The 22,877-nt window shown below is 43.5% G+C and overlaps 1 protein-coding gene and 1 long non-coding RNA gene across 3 annotated transcripts in view; one reads left to right on the top strand and one right to left on the bottom strand.

Moving 5' to 3' along the window:
* The window catches only part of LOC144592152 (uncharacterized), a 42,269-nt gene extending 23,901 nt beyond the window's left edge, over nucleotides 1-18,368 (top strand). Inside the window, exon 3 of the long non-coding RNA XR_013547097.1 lies at nucleotides 18,122-18,368. This is a non-coding gene — a long non-coding RNA (uncharacterized LOC144592152). The remainder of the gene's footprint in view (nucleotides 1-18,121) is intronic.
* marveld2b (MARVEL domain containing 2b) lies at nucleotides 6,320-21,496 on the bottom strand. Of its 2 annotated transcripts, none has more exons than XM_078396574.1 (7): nucleotides 21,418-21,496; nucleotides 17,240-18,451; nucleotides 16,034-16,069; nucleotides 12,585-12,730; nucleotides 8,751-8,922; nucleotides 7,652-7,702; nucleotides 6,320-6,814 (listed from the first exon to the last, which is right to left on the bottom strand). In XM_078396574.1, exons 2-7 carry the CDS (start codon nucleotides 18,428-18,430, stop codon nucleotides 6,698-6,700), a joined length of 1,713 nt encoding a protein of 570 aa, XP_078252700.1. In that variant the 5' UTR covers nucleotides 18,431-18,451; nucleotides 21,418-21,496; the 3' UTR covers nucleotides 6,320-6,697. The 2 variants fall into 2 exon arrangements, with proteins under 2 accessions (XP_078252700.1, XP_078252701.1); XM_078396575.1 differs by having other exon boundaries at nucleotides 17,240-18,445; nucleotides 21,418-21,471.
* Between the last annotated feature and the right edge of the window lie 1,381 nt (nucleotides 21,497-22,877).

The following is a 22,877-nucleotide window of genomic DNA, read 5'->3' as shown; positions in this document are numbered from 1 at the left end:
CAAAGAGCGGATTTCACTGAGTTGAAGTTTTTCCAACAGCATTTGAGTCTCATCTCCGAGAAAGTCCCTGGGAACGGCCAGTAAATCTGAGGCCTCTGTTAGGAAGCTGCACGGAATTAACCATGAGGAAGACCTTTCTGAAGAAGGGTCTCGACCTGAAACGTCACCCATTCCTTCGCCCCAGAGATGCTGCCTGTCCCGCTGAGTTACCCCAGCTTTTTGTGTCTATCTTCGGTTTAAACCAGCACCTCCGGTTCCTACATTTCCACCCTTCTCCTGAACCTCGTTGAAAATCATAGAAACAAAGAACTGCAGATGCTGGTTAAAAATAAAGGCACAAAGTGCTGAAATAGCTCAGTCAGATGGTCTCGACCCGAAACATCACCCATTCCTTCTCTCCCCAGATGCTTTTTTTTTTTTTTATATCAAAAAATACTTTATTCAAGTAATAAATATCATTTACAAAACATCTTTTTTAAACAAACCCATCCGACATTTCCGGAGGTTACACATTCAATACAGGCATTTACTTAGACATTTACTTACATTTACATATATTTACCCAGTATCCCTTATTGGAGGGGCGTCTCTCTCCACCACACCCTGCCCCCCCATGTCCAGCAGCGGAAGGACCCTAGACTGTGGTCCTCCCCCACAGGGCCTTAGCGTTGGCTGCACCAAGCTTCAGAGCGTCCCTCAGCACATACTCCTGCAGTCTGCAGTGGGCCAGTCGGCAACATTCCTTGACGGACAGCTCGCTCCGCTGGGAGGTCAACAAGGATCGGGCAGACCAAAGAGCGTCTTTCACCGAGTTGATGACCTTCCAGCAGCACTCGATGACAGTCTCGGAATGCGTCCCTGGGAACAGTCCGTAGAGCACAGAGTCCTCTGTGACGGAGCTGCTCGGAATGAATCGTGACAGGGACCCCTGCAGACCTCTCCAGACTCTCCTGGCAAATCCACACTCTTTGAAGAGGTGGGCCACCGTCTCCTCTCCATAGCAGCCGTCCCGAGGGCAGCATGCGCTGGTAGTGAGGTTCCGGCGGTGCAGGAAGGATCTGACTGGGAGGGCTCCCCTCACCGCCAGCCAAGCCAGGTCTTGGTGCTTGTTGGTGAGAACTGGCGATGAGGCATTTTGCCAGACAAGCTTGGCTGTCTGTTCTGGGAACCACGCCACAGGATCCATGGAGTCATTCCCCTGCAGTGCCTGCAGGACGTTCCGTGCTGACCACTGCCCGATGGACTTGTGGTCAAAGGTGTTGGTCCGGAAGAACCTGTCCACAAACGACAGATGGTTCGGCAATGTCCAGCTGACTGGCACATTGCGTGGCATCTGCGCCAGGCCCATCCTTCGCAACACCGGGGACAGGTAGAACCTCAGCAGGTAGTGGCATTTGGTGCCCACGTGCCTTGGCTCTATGCTCCGCCTGATGCAGCCACACACGAAGGTGGCCATCAGAATGAGGGCGACGTTGGGCACGCTTTTACCCCCGATGCTGCCTGACCTGCTGAGTTACTCCAGCATTTTGTGAATAAAAGCATCTCTATAGAGCATGGATAGGTGAACCCCCCCTTTCCTCCCTCCCCCCCCCCCCCCCTCCACACTGTCCACCTAGACACACCTATTTCTTGTTGCTTGTTACTCCTTCCAACTATTCCATTCTTTGTATTCTTCCTTCACTTATGTAAAACATTGTGAAGATCTCCTCATTTTAAATTGCATTTAGATTTTCAGCATTTACAGGGGACATGCTACAGAACCTGTTCTACTGCTCTCAGCGAACAGTTCAAACAAAGGAAGCTGCAAAAGGGGGAGGGGAAATTCAATTCTGTGCTCTCACCTGGAAATCTGCCAGAATTAAACATATCGCACAAAAGCAACAATTCTCAAATGTATTTTTTGTAATGACTTGTAGCCCGAACTGAATTACTGCATCAAAATTTTTTAAATACAAATTCTGAAAACAACAAACTGAAGAGAAACCCCGGAAAACTCTTAAGCAATCCCGGGAGGTTGGGAATGTGTGGCCACAAGTGGAGCTGGATGGGGGAGGGCAAGTCGGTTCATTTGATTTAAAAAAACACTAAGAGCTGGAATAATTTGGCAAGTCAGGCAGCATCTCTGGGGACCGTGGATAGATAATGTTTCGGGATGGGACCCTTCTCTCTGAAGAATATGGATAGGTAACATTTTGGGACAGGAAGATAGGCACAAAAAGCTGGAGTAACTCAGCGGGACAGGCAGCATCTCTGGGAAGAAGGAATGGGCGACGTTTCGGGTTGAGACCCTTTAGACTAGCTAGGGAAAAGGGAAACGAGAGATCTAGACAATGATGTTGAGAGATAAAGAACGATGAATGAAAGATATGCAAAAAAGTAAAGATGATAAAGGAAACAGGCCATTGTTAGCAGTTTGTTGGGTTAAAACGAGAAGCTGGTGCGACTTAGGTGGGGGAGGGACAGAGAGAGAGGGAATGCTGGGGTAACTTGAAGTTAGAGAAATCAATATTCATACCACTGGGCTGTAAGCTGCCCAAGCGAAATATGAGGCTGAAGAAGGGTCCCATCCCGAGTCGTTGCCTATCCAAGTTCACCCGAGATGCTGCCTGACCTGGTGAGTTGCTCCAGCATCATTGGACGGCGGGACTGGGAACCGGTCCAAAGGCTTGTCGGTCGGTGGGATCGGGAACTCTGCTGAAGGCTTATAGGACAGCACAACCGGAGGCCCACCCGAAGGCTTGTCTGTCGACAGGACCGGGAATCTGCGTAATCGGGAGGGAGCTGAAGACGTTAGATGTGAAGAATGTGGGCGGTAGGAGGGTGAACCGGGGTAATTACTCCAGCGCCTTCAAAGTTGGCTGCAGGAAGTGCCCCCAGGACACAAATGTGGCCAGTCGGGTTGGACTTTGGACTTTGAATAATGGCACCAGAAATGGTGGCGCCCGCATGTGTAATATATGCAAGAATAATTTCACTACGCAACGCAGTCGCATATATGACAAATAAAGCACAATCGAACCATTGACTATCTGCTGCAGTACCTGGTGTCTACTTCAGTCCAATAAATTCTTGTACACTCCTTTTGGTGTTTTTACTTGGCCTCCATGTGCTCCATCAGCCATCCTGGATACTTCTCCAGCTACCTGAGCAATCTTGAGTCAAGGAATTTTGAGCCAGTGAAAAAATGAGCCTCGTTTTTCAAAGAGGCTTTGGGAACCTCATTGATGTTTTTACTCGGTCCCTTTTGTTAAAAAATGCAAAAGCTTTTGTTGTGTGCTAACCAGTCTACCGAAAGAATTTACAATAATTATAATCGAGCTGTCCACAGTGTACAGATACATGATGAAGGGAAAAACGTTTAGTGCAATATAAAGTCCAGTAAAGTCCGATTAAAGATAATCCGAGGGTCTCTAATGTGGTAGACAGTAGTTCAGGACCACTCTCTAGTTGTTGATCGGATGGTTCAGTTGCCTGATAACAGCTGGGAAGAAACTGTCCCTAAATCTGGAGGTGTGCGTTCTCACATTTCTGTACCTAGTGCCTGATGGAGAGGGGAGGAGGAGAAGTGACTGGGACGAGACCCCGGTCCTTGATTATACCAAGTCTTACCAAGGTAGCATGAAGTATAAATGGAGTCAATGGAAGGGAGGTTGGTTTGTGTGATGGTTTGATCTGCATCCACAATTCTCTGCAATTTCTTGCAGTCTTAAATAGAGCTGTCCCCACACCATGCTGTGATGTATTCTGATAAAATGCTTCCTCCGGTGCATCTGTAGAAGTTGGTGAGAGTTGTTGGGGATACGCCAAATTTCCTCATCTTCTAAAGAAAAAGAGGTGTTGGTGTGTGCTTGACACAGGTGTGGCATATCCATCACCCCTCCACCATCGCAATTACCCAAATAAAGTATTCAATTCAATTCATCAGGTTCATTTGGTATTGAAAGATGAAGTGGCTCCAATAGGTCATGATGCACAAGCCTCTCGACAATGGGGGGCAAAAGTGTTTTGACCACCTGATGACCACCTTCCTGTGTGGCTGTCTCAGGCCGAGCTTGGGAGCAAAGACATGGGCACCAAGTGTTCCACTATGCTAAGGGTCTACCTGTCCCCAGTGTGGTGAAGGATCGGCCTGACCCCATTGCTATGCAGTGTGCCAGTCAGATGGATATTGCCGTACGACCTCTCCTTTGTGGAAACGTTCTTCCAGACCAACATTAGTCAGCATAGAAGGACACTGGAATAACTTAGTGGGTCAGGCATGGATGGGTGATGTTTCGGGTCAATACCCTTCTTCAGACTGACCTTATTTAGACCTCAAATCAGGTGTGCGAAGAATCATTTGGTGAATATTGCAGTTAGCAGATCATCTTGGTGGCAATTAGATACCAGCGACAAATTTTTGAGAAAAATAGAGAAAGACTTTCATGTTCAGTGCACATCTATGAACCATGAAATTTAAATGTGTGCATTGACAAGGATGGTCAAAGAACAAAATGAAGCGTGAAGAAAGCGTGATTAGACTTAATGTTCCCACAGAAGATATGGCTGACTGACTAAATAATGTCAAGAGTCAAGAATGTTTAATTGTTATCTGTACCAAAACTGTTTCCTTGCTGTACATTTCTTTGACTTACTGGAGACACCCTGCTCCCCATAAACACAAGTCCACTCCCTCACAGATGATACTCAACCTATTGAGCTTCCCCCAGTAGTTTGTTATTTTGGTCCAAATTCCAGCATGTGCAGGCTCTTGTTATTTTTCATTTGCATCTCACTGCATAAAGCGATCATAGACAGAAAATGCTGGAGTAACTAAACGGGATTGGCAGCATCTCTGGATAGAGGGACTCTGTCTGAAGAAGGGTCTTGACCTGAAATGTCACCCATTCCTTCTCTCCAGACATGCTGCCTATCCTGCTGAGTTACTCCAACATTTTCTGTCTATCTTCGATGTAAACCAGCATCTGCAGTTCCTTCCACACAAAGTAATCATAGTTTTGTGTGCAAATCACAAATATCAGGTACGAGTCAATCTGAAGCCAACGATTCTTTTCCAGAAAGCTGTGCACTTGTTAAAGTTTTATTACACAATTTCTCCATGGTTCAATATCCTTAACAAGTTAAACCAAACAGTTAATTAAAATTGTTTTCAGTACAGTTGAAAGCAGGCTTTGATATTGAAAGGTGCAAACTGTACAGTTGTTAATTGGATATAGGTAAATGTAAAATAGCGCAGGACAAAAATTTCCATTAACCTCTTTTAAAATATACAATGTACAAGCTGATATTTGGCTCAAGTCAATATGATTTATTTGACCAAATCTGTCATTAAAACTGAGCATCTGATAAAGCAAGTAAATAAAACATTTGGAATGAACAATATGCTTAAAATGAAATTCGGAGCACAACATCCATAGCATCGACCCAAGGTTTAATTCCAGGAAGTTGATTCCAGTATCTACTTGGCCACACTTGTTCTGCATGCGTGCTTCTGCATGCTTCTAGATTGTTTTAGTATCCTATCTTTACTCTATCTACACTATCTACAATGGCTCAAATTGTGAATATTATTGTCGATAGAGCACAAAGGTGGATATGCAAAACAGACTAATTAAATACAACAGGATGCAGTCAGTGAAACACCGGATCTTTGGTTTCAACATTGCAATTCTTGGTGATAAAATGTACTCATGACTGTTCGTCATAATGATTCAAGATTTTGAACATTTCAGTTCTTCCAGCTACCTATGCCCTTCAGGTAGCCCTGGCATTCCCTCTCTCTCTATCCCTCCCCACCCAAGGCACACTAGCTTCTCGTTTTCAATGGCCTGTTTCCTTTACCATAGCTACTTTTTTGCATATCTTTCATTCATTGTGCTTTATCTGTCTTACATCATCGCCTATGTCTCTCGTTTCCCATATCCCTAACCAGTCTGAAGAAGGGTCTCGACCCGAAATGTCGCCCATTCCTTCTCTCCAGAGATGCTGCCTGTCCCGTTGAGTTACTCCAGCTTTGGTTTAAATCTGCAGTTTCTTCCTACACAGAATTATAGGTTTGGGTTTCAGAATTTCCCTTTATTCAACCGAACCAACCCATGTTTAAACAAACACAGCAAACTTAAATGGCTGAGGCCACTGAATCAAAGCCATGATAAAGAATTCTTTGTTACTTTATTCGTGCACATTATATACAAGCAAGAGATTCATAAAGAGTATTCAGTAAAACCTGTTACAAATATAAAAAGGTATACATACTAATTCTAAATGGAACACCTGTGCACGCAGGAGCTAAATATTAAATTAAGTTTAAAATGCATATTACTTTTTGTTGTTGTAGAAAGCATAATAAGGACAAGATTTTGTAATCATGAAAAATAAAACATGTCAAACAGTAGTCAGATTGTACAGTAAAACAACAAAAATGTTAGAGATATTCAGCATGTCAGGCAGCATCTGTGGAGAGGGAACGTATCAGGTTTTCAAACAAGTAGTATTTTCTATCAGCAGCCAAAACCTATGCTGGAGTTCTGGAGGACGTTAACTTTTCACAAATGCTCCTTCTCTCCATGGGTGCTGCTGAGGATCCAGTGTACAATGTTAGTATTCCAGATTTCCAGCATCTGTGGATTTTTGCTTTGCAACCTGATCATCTTGAAGCAAAAGAAAAAGATCAAGTAAGACTTGTTCTGCATGTTCCTTAGAAGTTATCATTCCAGTTCATGACTTTATCATATTCTTGAATTCTCTGTTTGATATGGGAGAGTTTGTTTTTCAAATATTCACAACGTTCTTTTTTCTCCAGAAATGTGGGATCCTGCACAGAAAAACAATAAGAGTTATATCATCCGGTGTCTTAAGTCTTAAGGTTAATATTTGAAAATGATTCAGTCGCTAAATATGTATGAATTATATGTTAGCACATTAATTCCTCATTTTCTTGGATCTGTCAAGTTATTGTGACTGATTTTAATGAGCTTTGTTCTTTTAATCCCCTTTACACCTGTCCAGCTGTGAAAGATTTTCCACCAAAATAAATCTCACGTTAGCTGCCAATTCCATAGTTAGGCATGGCCATTTACCCGAGTTAGTGTTCTTGTCATTATCAGTCCAGTTTCCCAGCCTCCAAGTTCAGAATTATAAGCAAGCATAATGGACGGGTAGGAAAAGCTCACCTGGCCCAGGTACTTGTGAAGCCCAAAACCTTATTCAAATCTAAGTGTTAATAATCTGACAGAGGCATAAAGATCGAAATGCACACCTCATTACCCTTTAATTGGTGGACAATTACCATATTTACGTTAGCGGGTCCTGCATCTTTTGACATTTCTACCAGGTTGGGCCAGATCCTTTGTATTGCGTCAAATGTTCACTTCTGGTGGAGACTGATGCATGGTGATAATACTCAATTGTAGCCTTAGTTACTTTCTTGCAGTTAAACATGCATTGGTGTAGAACTAGCAGAAATGTGTTAATATTCTCGCAACACCTATTTTTGTGTAATAAAAACCATTATCCAGGACATAAAACATAGTGCAGATCCTCCACCATCATCACGGATGCACGTCTTAACACGGCCAGATCAACGTATATTTCTAATTTATGACCTTAGCAACAGATAATTTATTTTTAAAATGTTAACATTTTTACTCACGTTTTTCTTCTTCTGATACTCATGGAAAACTTTTGTGATCCTGTCATACTCCTAATGGTTAGAAAAGAGAGACGTTTAATTAGATTTTAATTAATGATGTCTGGTTGTCTGAATATTATTTTCTTACTCCACTCACAAAATTATTTAAAAAAAAGATAAAACCCAGTGAGGACAGAGAATCACAGCTCAATTTTCCACAAAGGCTGAGAGACATGGAAGCCAATTATAACATTCCATTAGCAACTTAACTGCAAATATAAGTTAATGTCTCAAAAATCTGAAAGTTGATCGAAAAATGAACACGTTGGGAAAACAAGGCTTTTTAAAAAAATTACATACAAGCATTGTGCAAAGACTTACTGTGAGCATTGGTATGTAAGATTTAGATTTAGAGATACAGCGCGGAAACAGGCCCTTCGGCCCACCGAGTCCGCGCCGCCCAGCGATCTCCGCACATTAACACTATATGTATGTTTCTTTTTTTTCCTAATCAGATGTACAGCACTTTGGTCAACGTGGGTTGTTTTTAAATGTGCTATACACATAAATTTGACTTGACTTGACTTGACTATCCTACACACACTAGGGACAATTTTTACATTTACCCAGTCAATTAACCTACATAGCTGTACGTCTTTAAAGTGAGCTAGCAACAAGAAAAAAAACATGAATCATAATCCCAAGAAAACACAGCCCCACCATGCATGGTGAGGCCACTAAAGGTCTATTTTCCGTGTAGTACCATAAATAAAATGCAGTAGATGTTAAATGTAGGTTCAGGAACAAAAGCTGACCAAAGTGGCAAAAGGGATGCTTCTATACTCATGTGAGCAAGGAAACTGGCCTTATCTGAAAGTGGCTCCTGCAAAGCATCGTGTGGATTGTCACAGTGTTACCTTCCTGAACCAATCGGCATTACACTTGAATACAACTTTTTCTTGAAAACGAATCACTTTTTGGGATAATACTTTCGCTCTACAACCATAGGTACATATGGGACAATCAATTCCCTTGCATTTTAATTTGGTGTCATTAAGCTCGTAGTTAAATGCTAGATAATAAACTGAGATCCCATTTAGATTTTACGAGATGCACCAACCTGTTGGGACCCTGCTTGCTGAGGAAGTCTGCTCATCAAGGCATCCATTTCATTGAACTTTTTCAGAACCATTTGCACTTCTCCATGAAGTTCTTTGTATTCTGCATGTTGATCGTTAAATACAGCTTTGTAGCGTTCTCGTTCTTCAGGTGTTCTGATAGAAGGATACTTACTAAAACATAAAGTATTTTCTTTTTTAAATTCATGTAACTCAGTGCCCCGTCTAGTTTTTAAAAAAATGATGCCAATGTTTGTGTATATAGCTCATGGATATCAGCAATCAGGTAAGTACACCATTTGTATTTGCACCTGCATGGGCTATCAGCATGCTATCAACCTGCTAATATTTAGAGCCTAATCCATCTGTTATCAGATTTGCTACATTGGTTAGACTGCATGAGGAATACAGTTTTGTGGTACTACAGGAAGGAGGGATAGTCCAGGATTATATGCAGAGATTTACCCCAGGTTGCCTGGGATGGAGCATTTCAATTATGAGGAGAGATTGGATAGGCTGGTGTTTGTTTTCGTTGGGGCAAAGGAGGCTGGGGAGGGGCAAGAAACTGATATGGGTTTGCAAAGTTAAGGAATATAAACATAGCACAAAAAGTAAGGAAATTTGTGTTTGGTTGATTATTTCTTTGTTGTAACAATGCTTCTTGGCAATAAATCTTATACCGTTGGAAAGCCTGTTTATTTCCCTTTTAAATTGTGTCACATTTGTAAGGAACATGCATTTGTGGGGTGAGCAGCAGAGCTGAGTATATGGGTTGCGCCCATGAAAGATTTGCCAAATCTTCTCTGCCAATGCCAAACAGCTTATTCTGCTGTTGCTATTGACTTGTTTTGAGCTTCTGGTACCCCCAGGTGCTGACAATCAGGCACCTGATTGGCAGCATCTGTGAGCATGGGCCCTGCTACAGTGGTCAGTAGGTGTCTGCTCCAAGAATCGGCATGCCACGTTTGACTGATCTGGATAGGGCCCGTGCGATAGGGCAACTTCAAGCTGGTGTTCCCGCAAAACCAAGTTGCGGCATTATTTGGAGTGAGCCCTAGTACCATCTCCAAAGTGAAGGCCAAGTTCCATATAACGGGGAATATCAGAGACAGGCCGCGAAGTGGGCGTCCCAAGAAGAGGACACCCGAAGAAGACCGTTTCCTCACCCTGTCAGCACTTAGGAACCGTAGGCTGTCTTCTACAGATTTGCAGTCAAGGTTTGCAGGACGATATGGCCGACAGCTCTCTGCCCAGACAATTCGGAACAGACTGCACGCAGCCGATCTCCGGTCTCATAGGGCTGCCAGGAGGCCTGTCATGACTGCCCTTCACCGTCAGGCCCGTTTGCGCTGGTGTCGGCAACACGTGCACTGGAACCTGAACATGTGGAGGAACGTTATGTTCAGCGATGAGTCCAGATTCTGCCTACGGCAGTTGGATCATAGGGTCAAAGTGTGGAGAAGACGCGGAGAACGCTATGCTGATTGCTGCACCGATAGAGTAACATCTTTTGGTGGAGGCAGTGTGATGGTGTGGGGCGGCATCTCCCTCACTGGAAAAACGAGGCTTGTCATCATTGGAGGCAATCTCAATGCAGAGAGATATCGAGATGAGATTCTGCAACCAGTGGCAATCCCATATCTCCACAGTCTGGGACCGAACTTTATCCTCCAAGATGACAATGCTCGCCCCCACAGAGCAGGGTTTCTCAGAGACTACCTCCAGAATTTGGGAGTGGAGAGGATGGAATGGCCTGCCAGCAGTCCTGACCTCAACCCCATTGAACACTTGTGGGATCAGTTTGGGCGTGCTGTTCGTGCCAGAGTGACCAACGCAACCACGTTGGCTGACTTGCGACAAATGCTGGTTGAAGAATGGGATGCCATCCCACAACAGTGTGTGACCAGGCTGGTGACCAGCATGAGGAGGAGGTGCCAGGCTGTTGTGGCTGTGTATGGTTCTTCCACACGCTACTGAGGCTCCTGTTTATTAAATGAATAAATTATTAAATTGCCAATATGTCTTGTTTCTTCAGACTTCAATCATCCAATCCACCAAACAACACCGAACAAGAGTCAATGGCAGAATAAGCTGTTTGGCATTGGCAGAGAAGATTTGGCAGATTTTTCATGGGCACAACCCACATACTCAGCTCTGCTGCTCATCCCACAAATGCATGTTCCTTACAAATGTGGCACCATTTAAAAGGGAAATAAACAGGCTTTCCAACGGTATAAGATTTATTGCCAAGAAGCATTGTTACAACAAAGAAATAATCTACCAAACACAAATTTCCTTACTTTTTGTGCTATGTTTAGATGGGAGAAACCTTTTCCCTGAAGCAGGTTTATCCAAATCAGATGACATAGATTCAGGATAAGGGGAAAGAGGTTTAGAGGAAATTGGAGGAAGATCTTTTTACCCAGAGGATGGGTGAAATCTGGAACTTCTTGAATGGTACTCTCACAATATTTAAGTATCTGAAAGAGAAAGCATAATGGCTATGGATCAAGTGGTCATAAATAGAATTAGTATAGTTGGGTACTTCATGTAGTAGAGACAAGTGACCTGTTTCTGCACTATACGACACTAACATAAACAGCAAGGTACACTGCCTCCATCTGACTATAAAACACTCTTCTTAATTGAACACTTCTATGCCCAATGCAACTGTGCATCAAGAAAGTTTGCAAGAACTGGGGAAATTACCTTTAGAAAGGAGATGAGAAGAAATATCTATTAGTCAGAGGGTGGTGAATCTGTGGAATTCATTGCCATAGAAGGCTGTGGAGGCCAAGTCAATAGATATCTTCTAAGGTGGATCGATTCTTGATTAGTACAGGTGTCAGGGGTTATGGGGAGTAGGCAGAAGAATAAGGTTGAGAGGGAAAGATAGATCAGCCACGATTGAATGGCGGAGTAGACTTGATGGTCTGAATGGTCTAATTCTGCTCCTATAACTTATGAACATGAATTATTGGAAAACTAATGACCGAACATCTGAACTGATCAAAGAGTCAATGGTACTTCATCAAGGCCAACTAATCAAGCTGAATATTACAAGAAAATTACCTAAATAGCAAGATAACAGTGTCCATGTATCGATGGATGTTACCTAACAGACTTCAAAAGAGTCTCAGGTAGATTGCACACAAAAGATTACCAGACTAAAAAAGGTAAAGAAAGGGTGAATATGTAGAGATTGATTGTCAGGTAATCGAATTGTTGACAGACTATTAGAAGCTGGGATATTCAATGAGTATGGCCTTTTTGGTCACCTGCACTAATGAAATCAAATGGATTCTGTTAGCCTTTATTAACATGGAATGATTGGCCTTTGTTCAATCTATGCACGTGGAAGAAAGACTGGCTTAAGGATCACAAGAAGAAAAAAATCAGACCAGAGGCATCAGTTTTATGGAAAAGCTCTATGTATTTCACCAGAATGAGGTTGGAAGAAGAAAAACTAGGAATCCAACATATGCGCTGGAGATCAAGGACCAATACTCAGCTAATCAACTGGTACCAGTTTATTACTGCTGTCTTGTACAACAGGGCAAGGGAACATAAACATTTTAATATAACCAGTTAAAAATCACTGCATTTCTTTGATCTGTCTGGCAAAATGGTTAACAAACTGTGAACCAATAGCTATCAACACAAATTGTGGTATCCCTGCACAAACTCCAGGAATAAAAACCCAATCTCTGTGCAAGCAGAAACACAACCCAATGGATCAATTTCGATCGTTAGAGACAGTATGTAATCCCTGTTGGCAGCATTGCTCAGACGGGTACTACGGACTGAAAGCTTAATCCAACGAAACCTGTACTCACGCTAGGTAGTCAGCCATAACAAGTGGTTTTGGAATGTGACCCGCAGGAATGTACCCACTCAGTACCGCGGGTTTCATTTCAACTGGCTGCAATTCTCTGTGGCTTGCATCAGTTACTACAGACCTCCCTTTAGATCGCAACACCTGCTAAAATTAAAAACATAAATACAACTCGTAAGAACACAGGAATTTAATGAATTGAATAAATCATTGCCCACTGAAAGTTCCTCAAGTCTCAGAAATACATCTTCCTCCAAGAGTTGGCGGCGCTGCCATAGCAGCTGCGGCTTACCTGCGGTCCATTTGTCTTTGTGTTTTGTTGTTTTTTTGTCTTAATTGTAGTTGTGATGTCGTGTTTTTGTGTTTGTGTACTGTGTGTATATGTGGGGGGGAGGGGGGGAACTGTAAAATTGTAAATAGGTGTCCCTTCCGAATGGAGACCCGACCTTTGTTTTCTGGGTCGGGTCTCCGTTCCTGCTGCGGCCTACCATCGGCCCAACTCCTGGAGCTGGCGGCCTCCAGGGCTCTGGTTCGCAGAGCCCGCGGATCGGACTTACCATCAGCGGAGCCGGCCGTCTTCGGAGGTTGCGGGAGCAGCTGCGACTCGCCTTAGACTCGGGCCGCGTGGATGCCGACATCGGGAGCTCCGGCAGCGGCAGCGTGTTCGCCTGCCCCGGATCGCGGGGCTTGGGTCGCGGACATTTCACCGTCCGGCGCGGCCTAAGATAGGCCGCGGGATATTTCTCTGCTGGGCGGGGGCTTCAATGTCGGGAGCCACGACCGCCCCGACGTGCAGCAACAGCAGCAGCGTGTTCGCCCGCCCCGGATCGGACTTATCATCGGCGGAGCCGGCCATCTTCGGAGGCTGCGGGAGCGGCTGCGACTCGCCTTAGGCTCGAGCCGCTGCGGACCGTCCGGCGCGGCCTGCAACCACAACCTGACCGCGGGAGAGGACAGCAGGAGAAGGGAAAATACATTGTGGCCTTCCATCACAGTGAGGAGAGGACTGGAGGAGACTCACTGTGATGGATGTTTTCTTGATGGATGTTTCTTTTGTGTGTTTTGGGGGTTGTGTAATTTTAATGCCTATTTTGATGCTTTTGTTGTTGGACTGTGGGTGACTGAATTTCGTCCAATTTGGATGACAATAAAGCTATCTTGAATCTTGAATCTCTTGAACTGCATTGCCGAGTCAATTGAGCTACTTTTGATGTCATATTTGATCATATGCAACATCGACAAGCCCTAGCAAAATGGATGATAGTGCAAATGAAGGGGAAACGTTCCCAATGGTATCATGCTACAATGGAAAGGGATGACCAAATCTAAGTCCCACATTTATTCCCTCCACAAGATGCACCAAAATGAAAATAAGGTGCAACGGATGGAAGGTTAGCATTTATTTGTCGCATGTACCGAGGTACAGTGAAATTCATTTTTGTATACAGTCCAGTACAAGTATCAGTATGCAGAAGCATTTAGATACATACTAGACCAAGTGGACCCGTTGGGCCCAAACCTCTCGTGCATCGGTGCAGCACCCTCTCCTCCCCCACATCCTCCCCTCCCCCCTCAACCTCCCTCCCTTCACCCCTTCCTCTCTCCCCCTCCTTCCCCCCCTCCTCCCTCCCTCCCTCCGAGATAGATTTAAACTTTAAAATGTGAATAACTGAAATAATATAACATCTTGGTTCTTGATCCTCCAAAATATTCCAAATGGAATTTAAACTGGAGGTGGCGGAGTATGGACTTAAGCAAGAAGGGCTTCTTGGAGAAGAGCTTCCTTAAATTTCACCAATTAAACACCAATTTCAATGAAACTTCTTCCATTAGCACCAAATATTCGGTGAATAAGGTGGGCTTAAAATTGCCATGTTATCGTGTACCGTTTTGGCTGTAGTTCAGGAACAAACAAACAAGAGTTTTAGTATATTGATAGATTAGATAAGCATCTCAGATGCAGTACAAATGTATAGCAGTAGTACACCGAGACAGTATACAGAGTCGCTAGTTTGGTGTCTTTTTCAAGTTCCAGTTGTTGTAAGTGCAAGGTTCTTGATCTGACAATGAAGACAGCATTGCAGGGTCGGCCTGGCCAAGTGTAGCCGTGGTGTCCTCCGCATCTGCTCCACCACTGTTGGCCGCATCCGGTTCACGTGCTCAGCCCCTTGGAGCGGTGCCCGGTCCAGCCGAGCCCCAGGCTACTGCAGGGCCTCCAGCAGTCCACTCTCCCGTCGAGGCCGTGCACTCCCTCCCGCAGCCAGTCTGCTTACCGGCCCTCCAGGTAAGTTCCTGTGGGTGTTCGATCTGCAGCAGGTGAGCCGGTCCTTCCGAAACGGGTTGCGATCCTCAGCACGGGTCTTCCGTCCACGGCGGGCAAGTTGGACCTTCTATACCCACTAACACCTCCAATACCTCCTAACGCGCTAACCTACTCCCAATATACTGTTTACATGGAATTTGCACGTCCTCCTGTGACCATGTGGGATTTTCAAGGGTTACATAGATACAGAGACAATAGGTGCCATTCTGCCCTTCAAGCCAGCAAGGCCATACAATGTGATCATGGCTGATCAGTACCCTGTTCCTGCCTTCTCCCCATATCCCTTGATTCCACTAGCCCAAAGAGCTCTATCTAACTCTCTTTTGAATGCATCCAATGAATCGGCCTCCACAGCCTTCCGAGGCAGAGAATTCCACTAATTTACAACTCTTTGTGTGAAAAAGTTTTCCACGTCTCAGTTCTAAATGGCCTACCCGTTATTCTTAAACTGTGGCCCCTGGTTCTGGACTCACCCAACATCTGGAACATGTTTCCTGTATCTAGCGTGTCCAATCCCTTAATAATTTTATATGTTTCTATAAGATTCCCTCTCATCCTTCTAAATTCCAGTGAATACAAGCCCAATCGCTCCATTCTTTCACTGGTTTCTTCCCACATTCGGAAAATAAATTATTTGATTATTATATATTACCCCCCCCCATGTAATCAAATTACTCAAAGAGAGTTAACAAGCATGTGAACCCGAAGGGACAAAAAAGATTGATCTCCTAGGAGCCGACATGGATCCAAATGGTGTCATTCTGTGACAAGTAAGCAATATACCCCTCATATTAACCATATTGCACAGAACTTTGAAGATACATTTCCAAATTACGACTCTTACATGAAATCATGAAATGCTAAATCCAGAAACAAATAAAAAATCTTCATCACTGAGGCTGCAGTGGTTCAATAAAATTGTTCACCACTTTTTGGACAATTAAAGATAAACTTTAAATAATCTTTCTAATTGTGATCGTACCCCTCGAATGATTGAAAAAAAATCACGCTTTAGGTTGGCATATTTGCACCACAGATGTTTCACTAGCACACAAAACACTGTGGGTATTCAGGAATAAAAGAGACATTTAAAATGAAATTGATGACTTTAAAAACAGCATTCCTACCGTTTCTGTTGACGTGCCAGCTACTGTACTTCCCAGCTGGAAAAAAATTTAAAAGAAAATGAACACCAACTGGGTACAAGCTGAAACATTTACACATTCTGCCTGACTTGCTGAGTATTTCCTTTATTTTGTTTTAAAAAAAATCTACGTCATTATTCAATCATGAGGTACACAGACTGAAACCTAAATAGAGCATTGCATGGAAATTAAAAATTTCTCAGAATTCTCTACCACAGAGGGGTGTTGAAGCCAGATTATTAAATTATTCTATAAGGCATTAAATCTATCACTCGAGGCCAAAGGAATCAATGAACCTGGAGAGAAAGCAAGAATACGGCACTTTATTTGGATGGTGACCAGACTGAATGGTGGACCCAGGCTCCATGCACTAAATAGTCTACCGCTATATCCTTTTGCATGGTAGGTAAAAAAATATTTATGTTAAATAATAGCAAATCAAAGCAAAATGAATTAATTTTGGCCAAGTCAACCAAAGGAGAAAATGTACACAATTTTTCCAGGAACTTAACCCTTTCTGGAGGTGCTGACCAAAGTTTTGGGATTATTTTGTTTCCTCATAATTCACAATAGATCTCTCCTCAGTTGAATGAAGTAGCAAGTATTAAACTAATCAGGAAGAGTAATGGATTATTTTGTGTGCATTGCACAACTGATTTTGTAGTCGTTGCAACCAACATGCATGAACAGGCTCACCAGGATATTAGAGTAAAGTGTGTGCTAATTTACACCTTCAAACTAGAATCTCTCAATACTTGTTCCAATTTTAATTCTAGAGGGGGAGTGGTGGGGATGGTTAGGCCGACGCCAATTCCAGTGTGCCTAAAGGCATATTGAATTATTTTATTACTTCCCCTCCCCCAATATCAACTTTATCTATGCCTCTCAATTTCCCACCCCTTCTTCACATTGCCCTTCAACTTCCTTTGCTCAAAAGGAAAACAGACCCAGTCTCTTTATTACTGAAATGTCTCATCCCAGGCAACATTCTGGAGAATATTATTTGCACCTCATCCTGTGCAATCATGCTTGACCAGAACTGCTCAGATACTTGGACATTCAAACCATATGATCAATAATATAATTCTGTCCCTTCCCCAAAATAACAACTTTTTTTCGATGTGAAGAGCAAAGAAAAACACACACATTCATTCTTAAGTAGCTTCAGTTTAACAGAAAGATTATTACCTCAAATTCTGCATAGTTATCTCTTTTCCTTTTTGCCTCGTGTCTCCAAAGCTTCAGACATACAATGGCACTGATAAGATACAGGAACATGGTAGCAAATAGAAAGATGACTGCAGCTATTTGTCCACCTTCTACACGGCAAAATGTAGAATTCAGTGGGGTATTGAAGAGAGGATAATAGCACAGACCACCCCGGTTCATGTCATTCAAATAAACTATTGCGGCGGCCAGAAAGAGGATAAAAAGAACAATATTCATGGCAAATTCAGTCAATGGCCACCAGTTGGAATCAAGTAAGATGGCGCGATAGTACATGGACATGCCCAGTACAAGTAAAATAATGGTGACTACCCACGCCAAGCCAGCAACAACAATAACAAAAGGAGTCTTTGGTCCATCATAGTAGTATCCTCCTCGTAAACTGTTGGCAGCGTGACTGTATGGTCGAGAGTAACCAAACATATTGTACCATTCATTGTCTTTATGTATGTAGGCACAAACACAAGCAAATACACCTGCCCCAAACAGCAATTGAACTGCACCCAAGATCCTCAATAAGCCAGCCCATGATTTCATGTAGGAGTATTTCATATTGTACACCTCTATCTTCTCGTTGTAGCTTTGCACAGTGCGGGTATGACGATCTAATGAATCATAGGGATCGCGAGGAAGCATAGATTCAACTTCTTTCCGAGAGTTGTAGCTTCCCCCAGAGCCACCATATGGATCCCTGTAAGAACTCTCACCCGATTTCTTCCCTTCTTGTCTGAATTCTTCTTGAGCAGAATGCGTAGGGGAGGCAGGCGGCGAGCACTTCACCCCATTATTGTCGTCGTGATAATCCATATTCAATTGCTGATTGTCATTTTTACCTTTGAATAGGTTCTTCACAGAATCTGGGACAAAACGTCTAACTGGTTTCAACTCCAGAGCAGTCACCGGTTCATCACCTTCATCCAAATAATATTCAGGACCCACAGGTGGATGCAAAGGTAGAGGTGGTGGTGGCAGTGGGTCTGCGCTCACTGCTAAATTGCAGTCTTTCAGAGTTTTGGTGCCAGATGAGGAAAGAGGTGGTTGCAACAACTGATTTTCTCGCGGGACCTCATCATATTGGGATACTCTTTCTTGATTCCTCCGAGTTTCATGAGAAGGTCTGGATTTCGGCCCTGAAGATGCTCCTGAAGACATCGGTACGATTTTCCTCTGCAACTTAAAAATACAGTACATTTTAATTGACACATCCTTTAGTTAAACAACCACATTCTGAGCTCTGAGTTGCGAATGTCCCATTCTGTTCCAAACCAGTGCTTGCTGCATTTTGATATTCACAAGCCTTATGCCTCTTTCTTCCCTGACACTCTTTTGTATGGTCACTCATTCTCCCCACGCTTAATTTCAGCTTTTGGAAAAGTCTATTGATCGGTACAATCTGCTGCAGGTGTTGCCTGCCCGTCACTCATGTCTCCACTGATTTGCATCAGCTCCTCTAGCCCAGCCAACAACAAATTTTGAACATTATAATCCCATTATGGTCTCACTATTAGAAACATAGAAAAGAGGTGCAGGAGTAGGCTATTCGGCCCTTTGAGCCAACACCTCCATTCAATATGATCATGGCTGATCAACCAAAATCAGTACCCCGTTCTGGCTTTTTCCCCCCTTGATTCCCTCAGCCCCAAGGGCTATTACCCACGATAGTAACTTCCTTCAGTTCAACAACCACATTCTGATCTATATTTTTGAATCCCCCATTCAAACAAAACAACAGTAGCTGCATATTCAAATTCACAAGCCTTGTGCCCATTTCTCCCCCAATTACTTCCACTTCACCATCTCACTCTCTCCTCCGAGCTTTCACAAGCAAAGTAATTCAAAACAGAGTGGTTCAAAACAGAGATGGGGGAGTTTCTTTACATCTTCAACTTTTGTGTTAGTTGTGTAAACAGACATTTCAATTTTTGGTTCAGTATTTTAACACTTGGAACATGTCTAAGGTATCACAAAATGCCGGAGTAACTCAGCAGGTCAGGCAGCATCTAGAAGAGAGGGAATGGGTGACATTTCGGGTCGAGACCCTTCTTCAGACATGCCTTGGAACATGTCTGATCATCCAAAATCAGTACCACCTGGCTTTTTCAAAATGCTAATTAGCTATAAATAAGCGGTGGTTGAGATATTTTTGTTCTAAGCCATGTTTCAAAAAGTAAGGACTTTTAACTAGCATCCTTTTGAGGTGGAGTAAATAATTTACTGATTCAATGACATCACATGAATGAAAACTGGTATTTGAATGGAGAATAACATTATTTATTTATTTTGCACTTCGTACTAAGACACAAAAAACTGGTGTAACACAGCGGGGACAGGCAGCATCTGTGGATAGAGGGAATGGGTGACGTTTCAGGTTGAGACCCTTCAGTCTGAAGATGGGTCTCGATCCAAAACATCACCCATTCCTTCTCTCTATGTCCCGCTGAGTTACACCAGCTTTTTGTGTCTATCTTCGGTTTAAACCGGCATCTGCAGTTCCTTCCTACGCACTTCGTATTAATACAGGTTATAAACAACAATGAAGATGACAACAGCAGGATTGGTTAAGCATTAGGATACAGTGTTCAGAAACTTGTGGAATTTCCCAGATTTCCAAATGTGCAGGGAGTATCTCTGCCAGAGTCACTTCTGCTCAGATTTTTGGAGCTGAAATCAAGTTGAATGATGTCCTAGAAAACCATTACACAAAGGAAATCATATTGTTATGAATAAAGAACACAAGAGCAGGAGGAGATCAAATGGCTGTCATTCCCTCTCTGCCATTCGATAAGATCTTGGCTGATTTAAAAATATATATTTCCACTTTCCTGCAATAACCTCATCCCTCTTCATTCACTCAATAGCTCAAATGACCAACCTATTTAATAACTAGTCTTCTTGCGTACAAGATTTAAAAATTTCATTCTGGATGAAGAATTCCTCCGAAGAATGTGAAGGGTCTCGACCTGAAACGTCACGTGTTCCCTTTCTCCAAAGATGACGCCTGACCCTCTGAGTTAGCCAGCCTTTTGTGTCTGTCTAAGGTTTAAACCAGCATCTGCAGTTCCTCCCTAAGCATTCCTCATATGTCTTCATTGACCAGCATAGGCATTATTTAGGGACTGTGACCCGTGGTTAAAACACACCACAGCTCCACATTGATCCTATCAAACCCAGTAGGAAATTTTGATCTAATTTTCAATGAAGAAGGGTCTCGACCCGAAACGTCACCCATTCCTTCTCTCCCGAGATGCTGCCTGACCTGCTGAGTTACTCCAGCATTTTGTGAATAAATACCTTCGATTTGTACCAGCATCTGCAGTTATTTTCTTATAATTTTCAATGAGATCATTCAAAATTCTTACAAGACTTGTTAGGGTTGATGTGGAACTGTTTGCCTTGGCTGTGATGTTTTAGACAATAGACAATAGGTGCATATTCTCTTCTTATCATCAATAGACAATAGATAATAGGTGCAGGAGTAGGCCATTCGGCCCTTCGAGCCAGCACCGCCATTCAATGTGATCATGGCTGATCATTCTCAATCAGTACCCCGTTCCTGCTTTCTCCCCATACCCCCTGACTCCGCTATCCTTAAGAGCTCTATCTAGCTCTCTCTTGAATGTATTCAGAGAATTGGCCTCCACTGCCCTCTGAGGCAGAGAATTCCACAGATTCACAACTCTCTGACTGAAAAAGTTTTTCCTCACCTTACCACGAGTCAAAGTCTCAAAGGAATATTCACTTTCAACGAGATCACATTCATTCAAACCAAAATCAGAGCATGGACCCAAAATGGAAATCAAAAGAATTACCAAGCGTTAGAAATACAAAATGTGAACATATAGAAAAGTTACTTTAAAAAAAAAATAATCTAAAAGGATATTTCTACAACTTGGTCTACATTGAAGTTCCACAACATCCCTATAAGTGAAACCCCAGAGTAGCAGGATTATAACTTTACAAAGTTGTGGATGTAAGAGAGCGCTGGCTGCCTGAGCCAGGCTGAGGTCGGTGAAGCAACTCCATAGTGAGGTGCGGCTCTCCCTCCGTCCATAGGCAACGCTGTATCGGCCCTCACCCTCCCTCTGCCCCCAACCCCACATACCCTCCCGTCCGGTACAAACAACACTCGCTGCCCTCACCCAGTTGACCGCCGAGAAGAGCCTCCCGTTGCAGCAACGGCTCCTCACCTGGCCGCTCCCTCCTTCCCTGCCCACAAAGATGGCGGACACTCCCACAGCTTCTCCCTCCCCCCCCCCCCCGTCACATGACCGGGCCCGCCCGCCCCTGACGTCACACCAATACCTGTCCAGGTGAGGCGACTAAGCCACCAGCACCACTGGAACACACACACTCATTCATTCATTCCTCCAGTGCATGGCAACACTTCTAACTGGACAGATCCATCCTTTGTAAACGTTTTTCTAACTCTGTGCATCGCCCAAATTTGAAAACTCACACAGTTTGGCCAAATTCTACTCTAACTTCATTTATACATTTGTAGATTACAACACTGTGGTGGAGAGGTGCCTACTGTTGGGGTTGTAAGCTCCCCAAGCAGAATATGAGGTTCTGTCCCTCCAGTTTGTGTGTGGCCTCACTCTGACAAGCCTATGGTTGTTCTCGCCCATGCAAAGGAGATCGGTCAAGGATCTTTTTTACCCTCTCCTCTCCCATCGAGTAGAAGATACAAAAGTTTCAAAGCACCTACCACCAGATTCAGGAACAGCTTCTTCCTAACGGTCATCAGACTATTCAACAGTCTTCGCATAAGCTAGGGTGTAGTTCTGATCTTCCGACCAACCTCATTGCAGATCTTGGACTTTTCCTCTGTAACACTATAATCTGCACTCTTGAAATTTTGCTTTTTGCACTGCCTGTTGTACTTTTGTATGACTTGATTGTAATTTGGAAGAGCATGGTTTGACTAGCTAGAATGCAAACAAAGTTTTTCACTACATCTCATACCATGTGATAATAAAACAATACCGATGCCATTCAATATGGAAGCTGGTGGGATGTAAGGTTTGTTTGTAAGTGTTAGTTTTCAAAGTTAGCTTAAGACTATTCTTGCTCTGCCCAAGCAGAAAGGAGGTGAGAGCATTACATCAAGGATGAAGGAGTAGACCCAAGTCATCCAAAGTAAATACTGTTTCACATATCTCACGAGATATGACTGACAAAGCTCGGGCCCATGTGAATGCCCACAGCATGAACTCTGATCTAGAGAAATTGAGTGGATTGAAGTTGTTTGATATGAGGATAGGTTTATCCAGCCACATGAGTGTACTGATGGTGAACACAAATACACTATTGATCTCAGCAAGCAGGCTGAGCGGGCAATGACATTGAACAATTCTATGGGTCAACAGGCCATTAAATTAAAAGGCAAAGATTTTTTTTAAAAACAAATCACTGGGGGGTGAGGACTCCTTCCCATGGAAAAAGGCTCGGAGGCGGAGGCGACGGAAGAAGAGCTCCACGTCATGGTAGACCCGGAACTCGTTGATGTGGGGGCGCAGGGGAACAAAGGTGAGGCCTCTGCTGAGGACAGACAGTTCGGTGTCTGAAAGGGGGAGGTCAGGGGGGATGGTGAACACCC

This window comes from Rhinoraja longicauda, chromosome 3 (assembly GCF_053455715.1).
Source record: "Rhinoraja longicauda isolate Sanriku21f chromosome 3, sRhiLon1.1, whole genome shotgun sequence".
In the NCBI taxonomy this organism is placed as follows: domain Eukaryota; kingdom Metazoa; phylum Chordata; class Chondrichthyes; order Rajiformes; family Arhynchobatidae; genus Rhinoraja; species Rhinoraja longicauda.
This window is presented reverse-complemented; position numbering and strand designations above follow the sequence as displayed.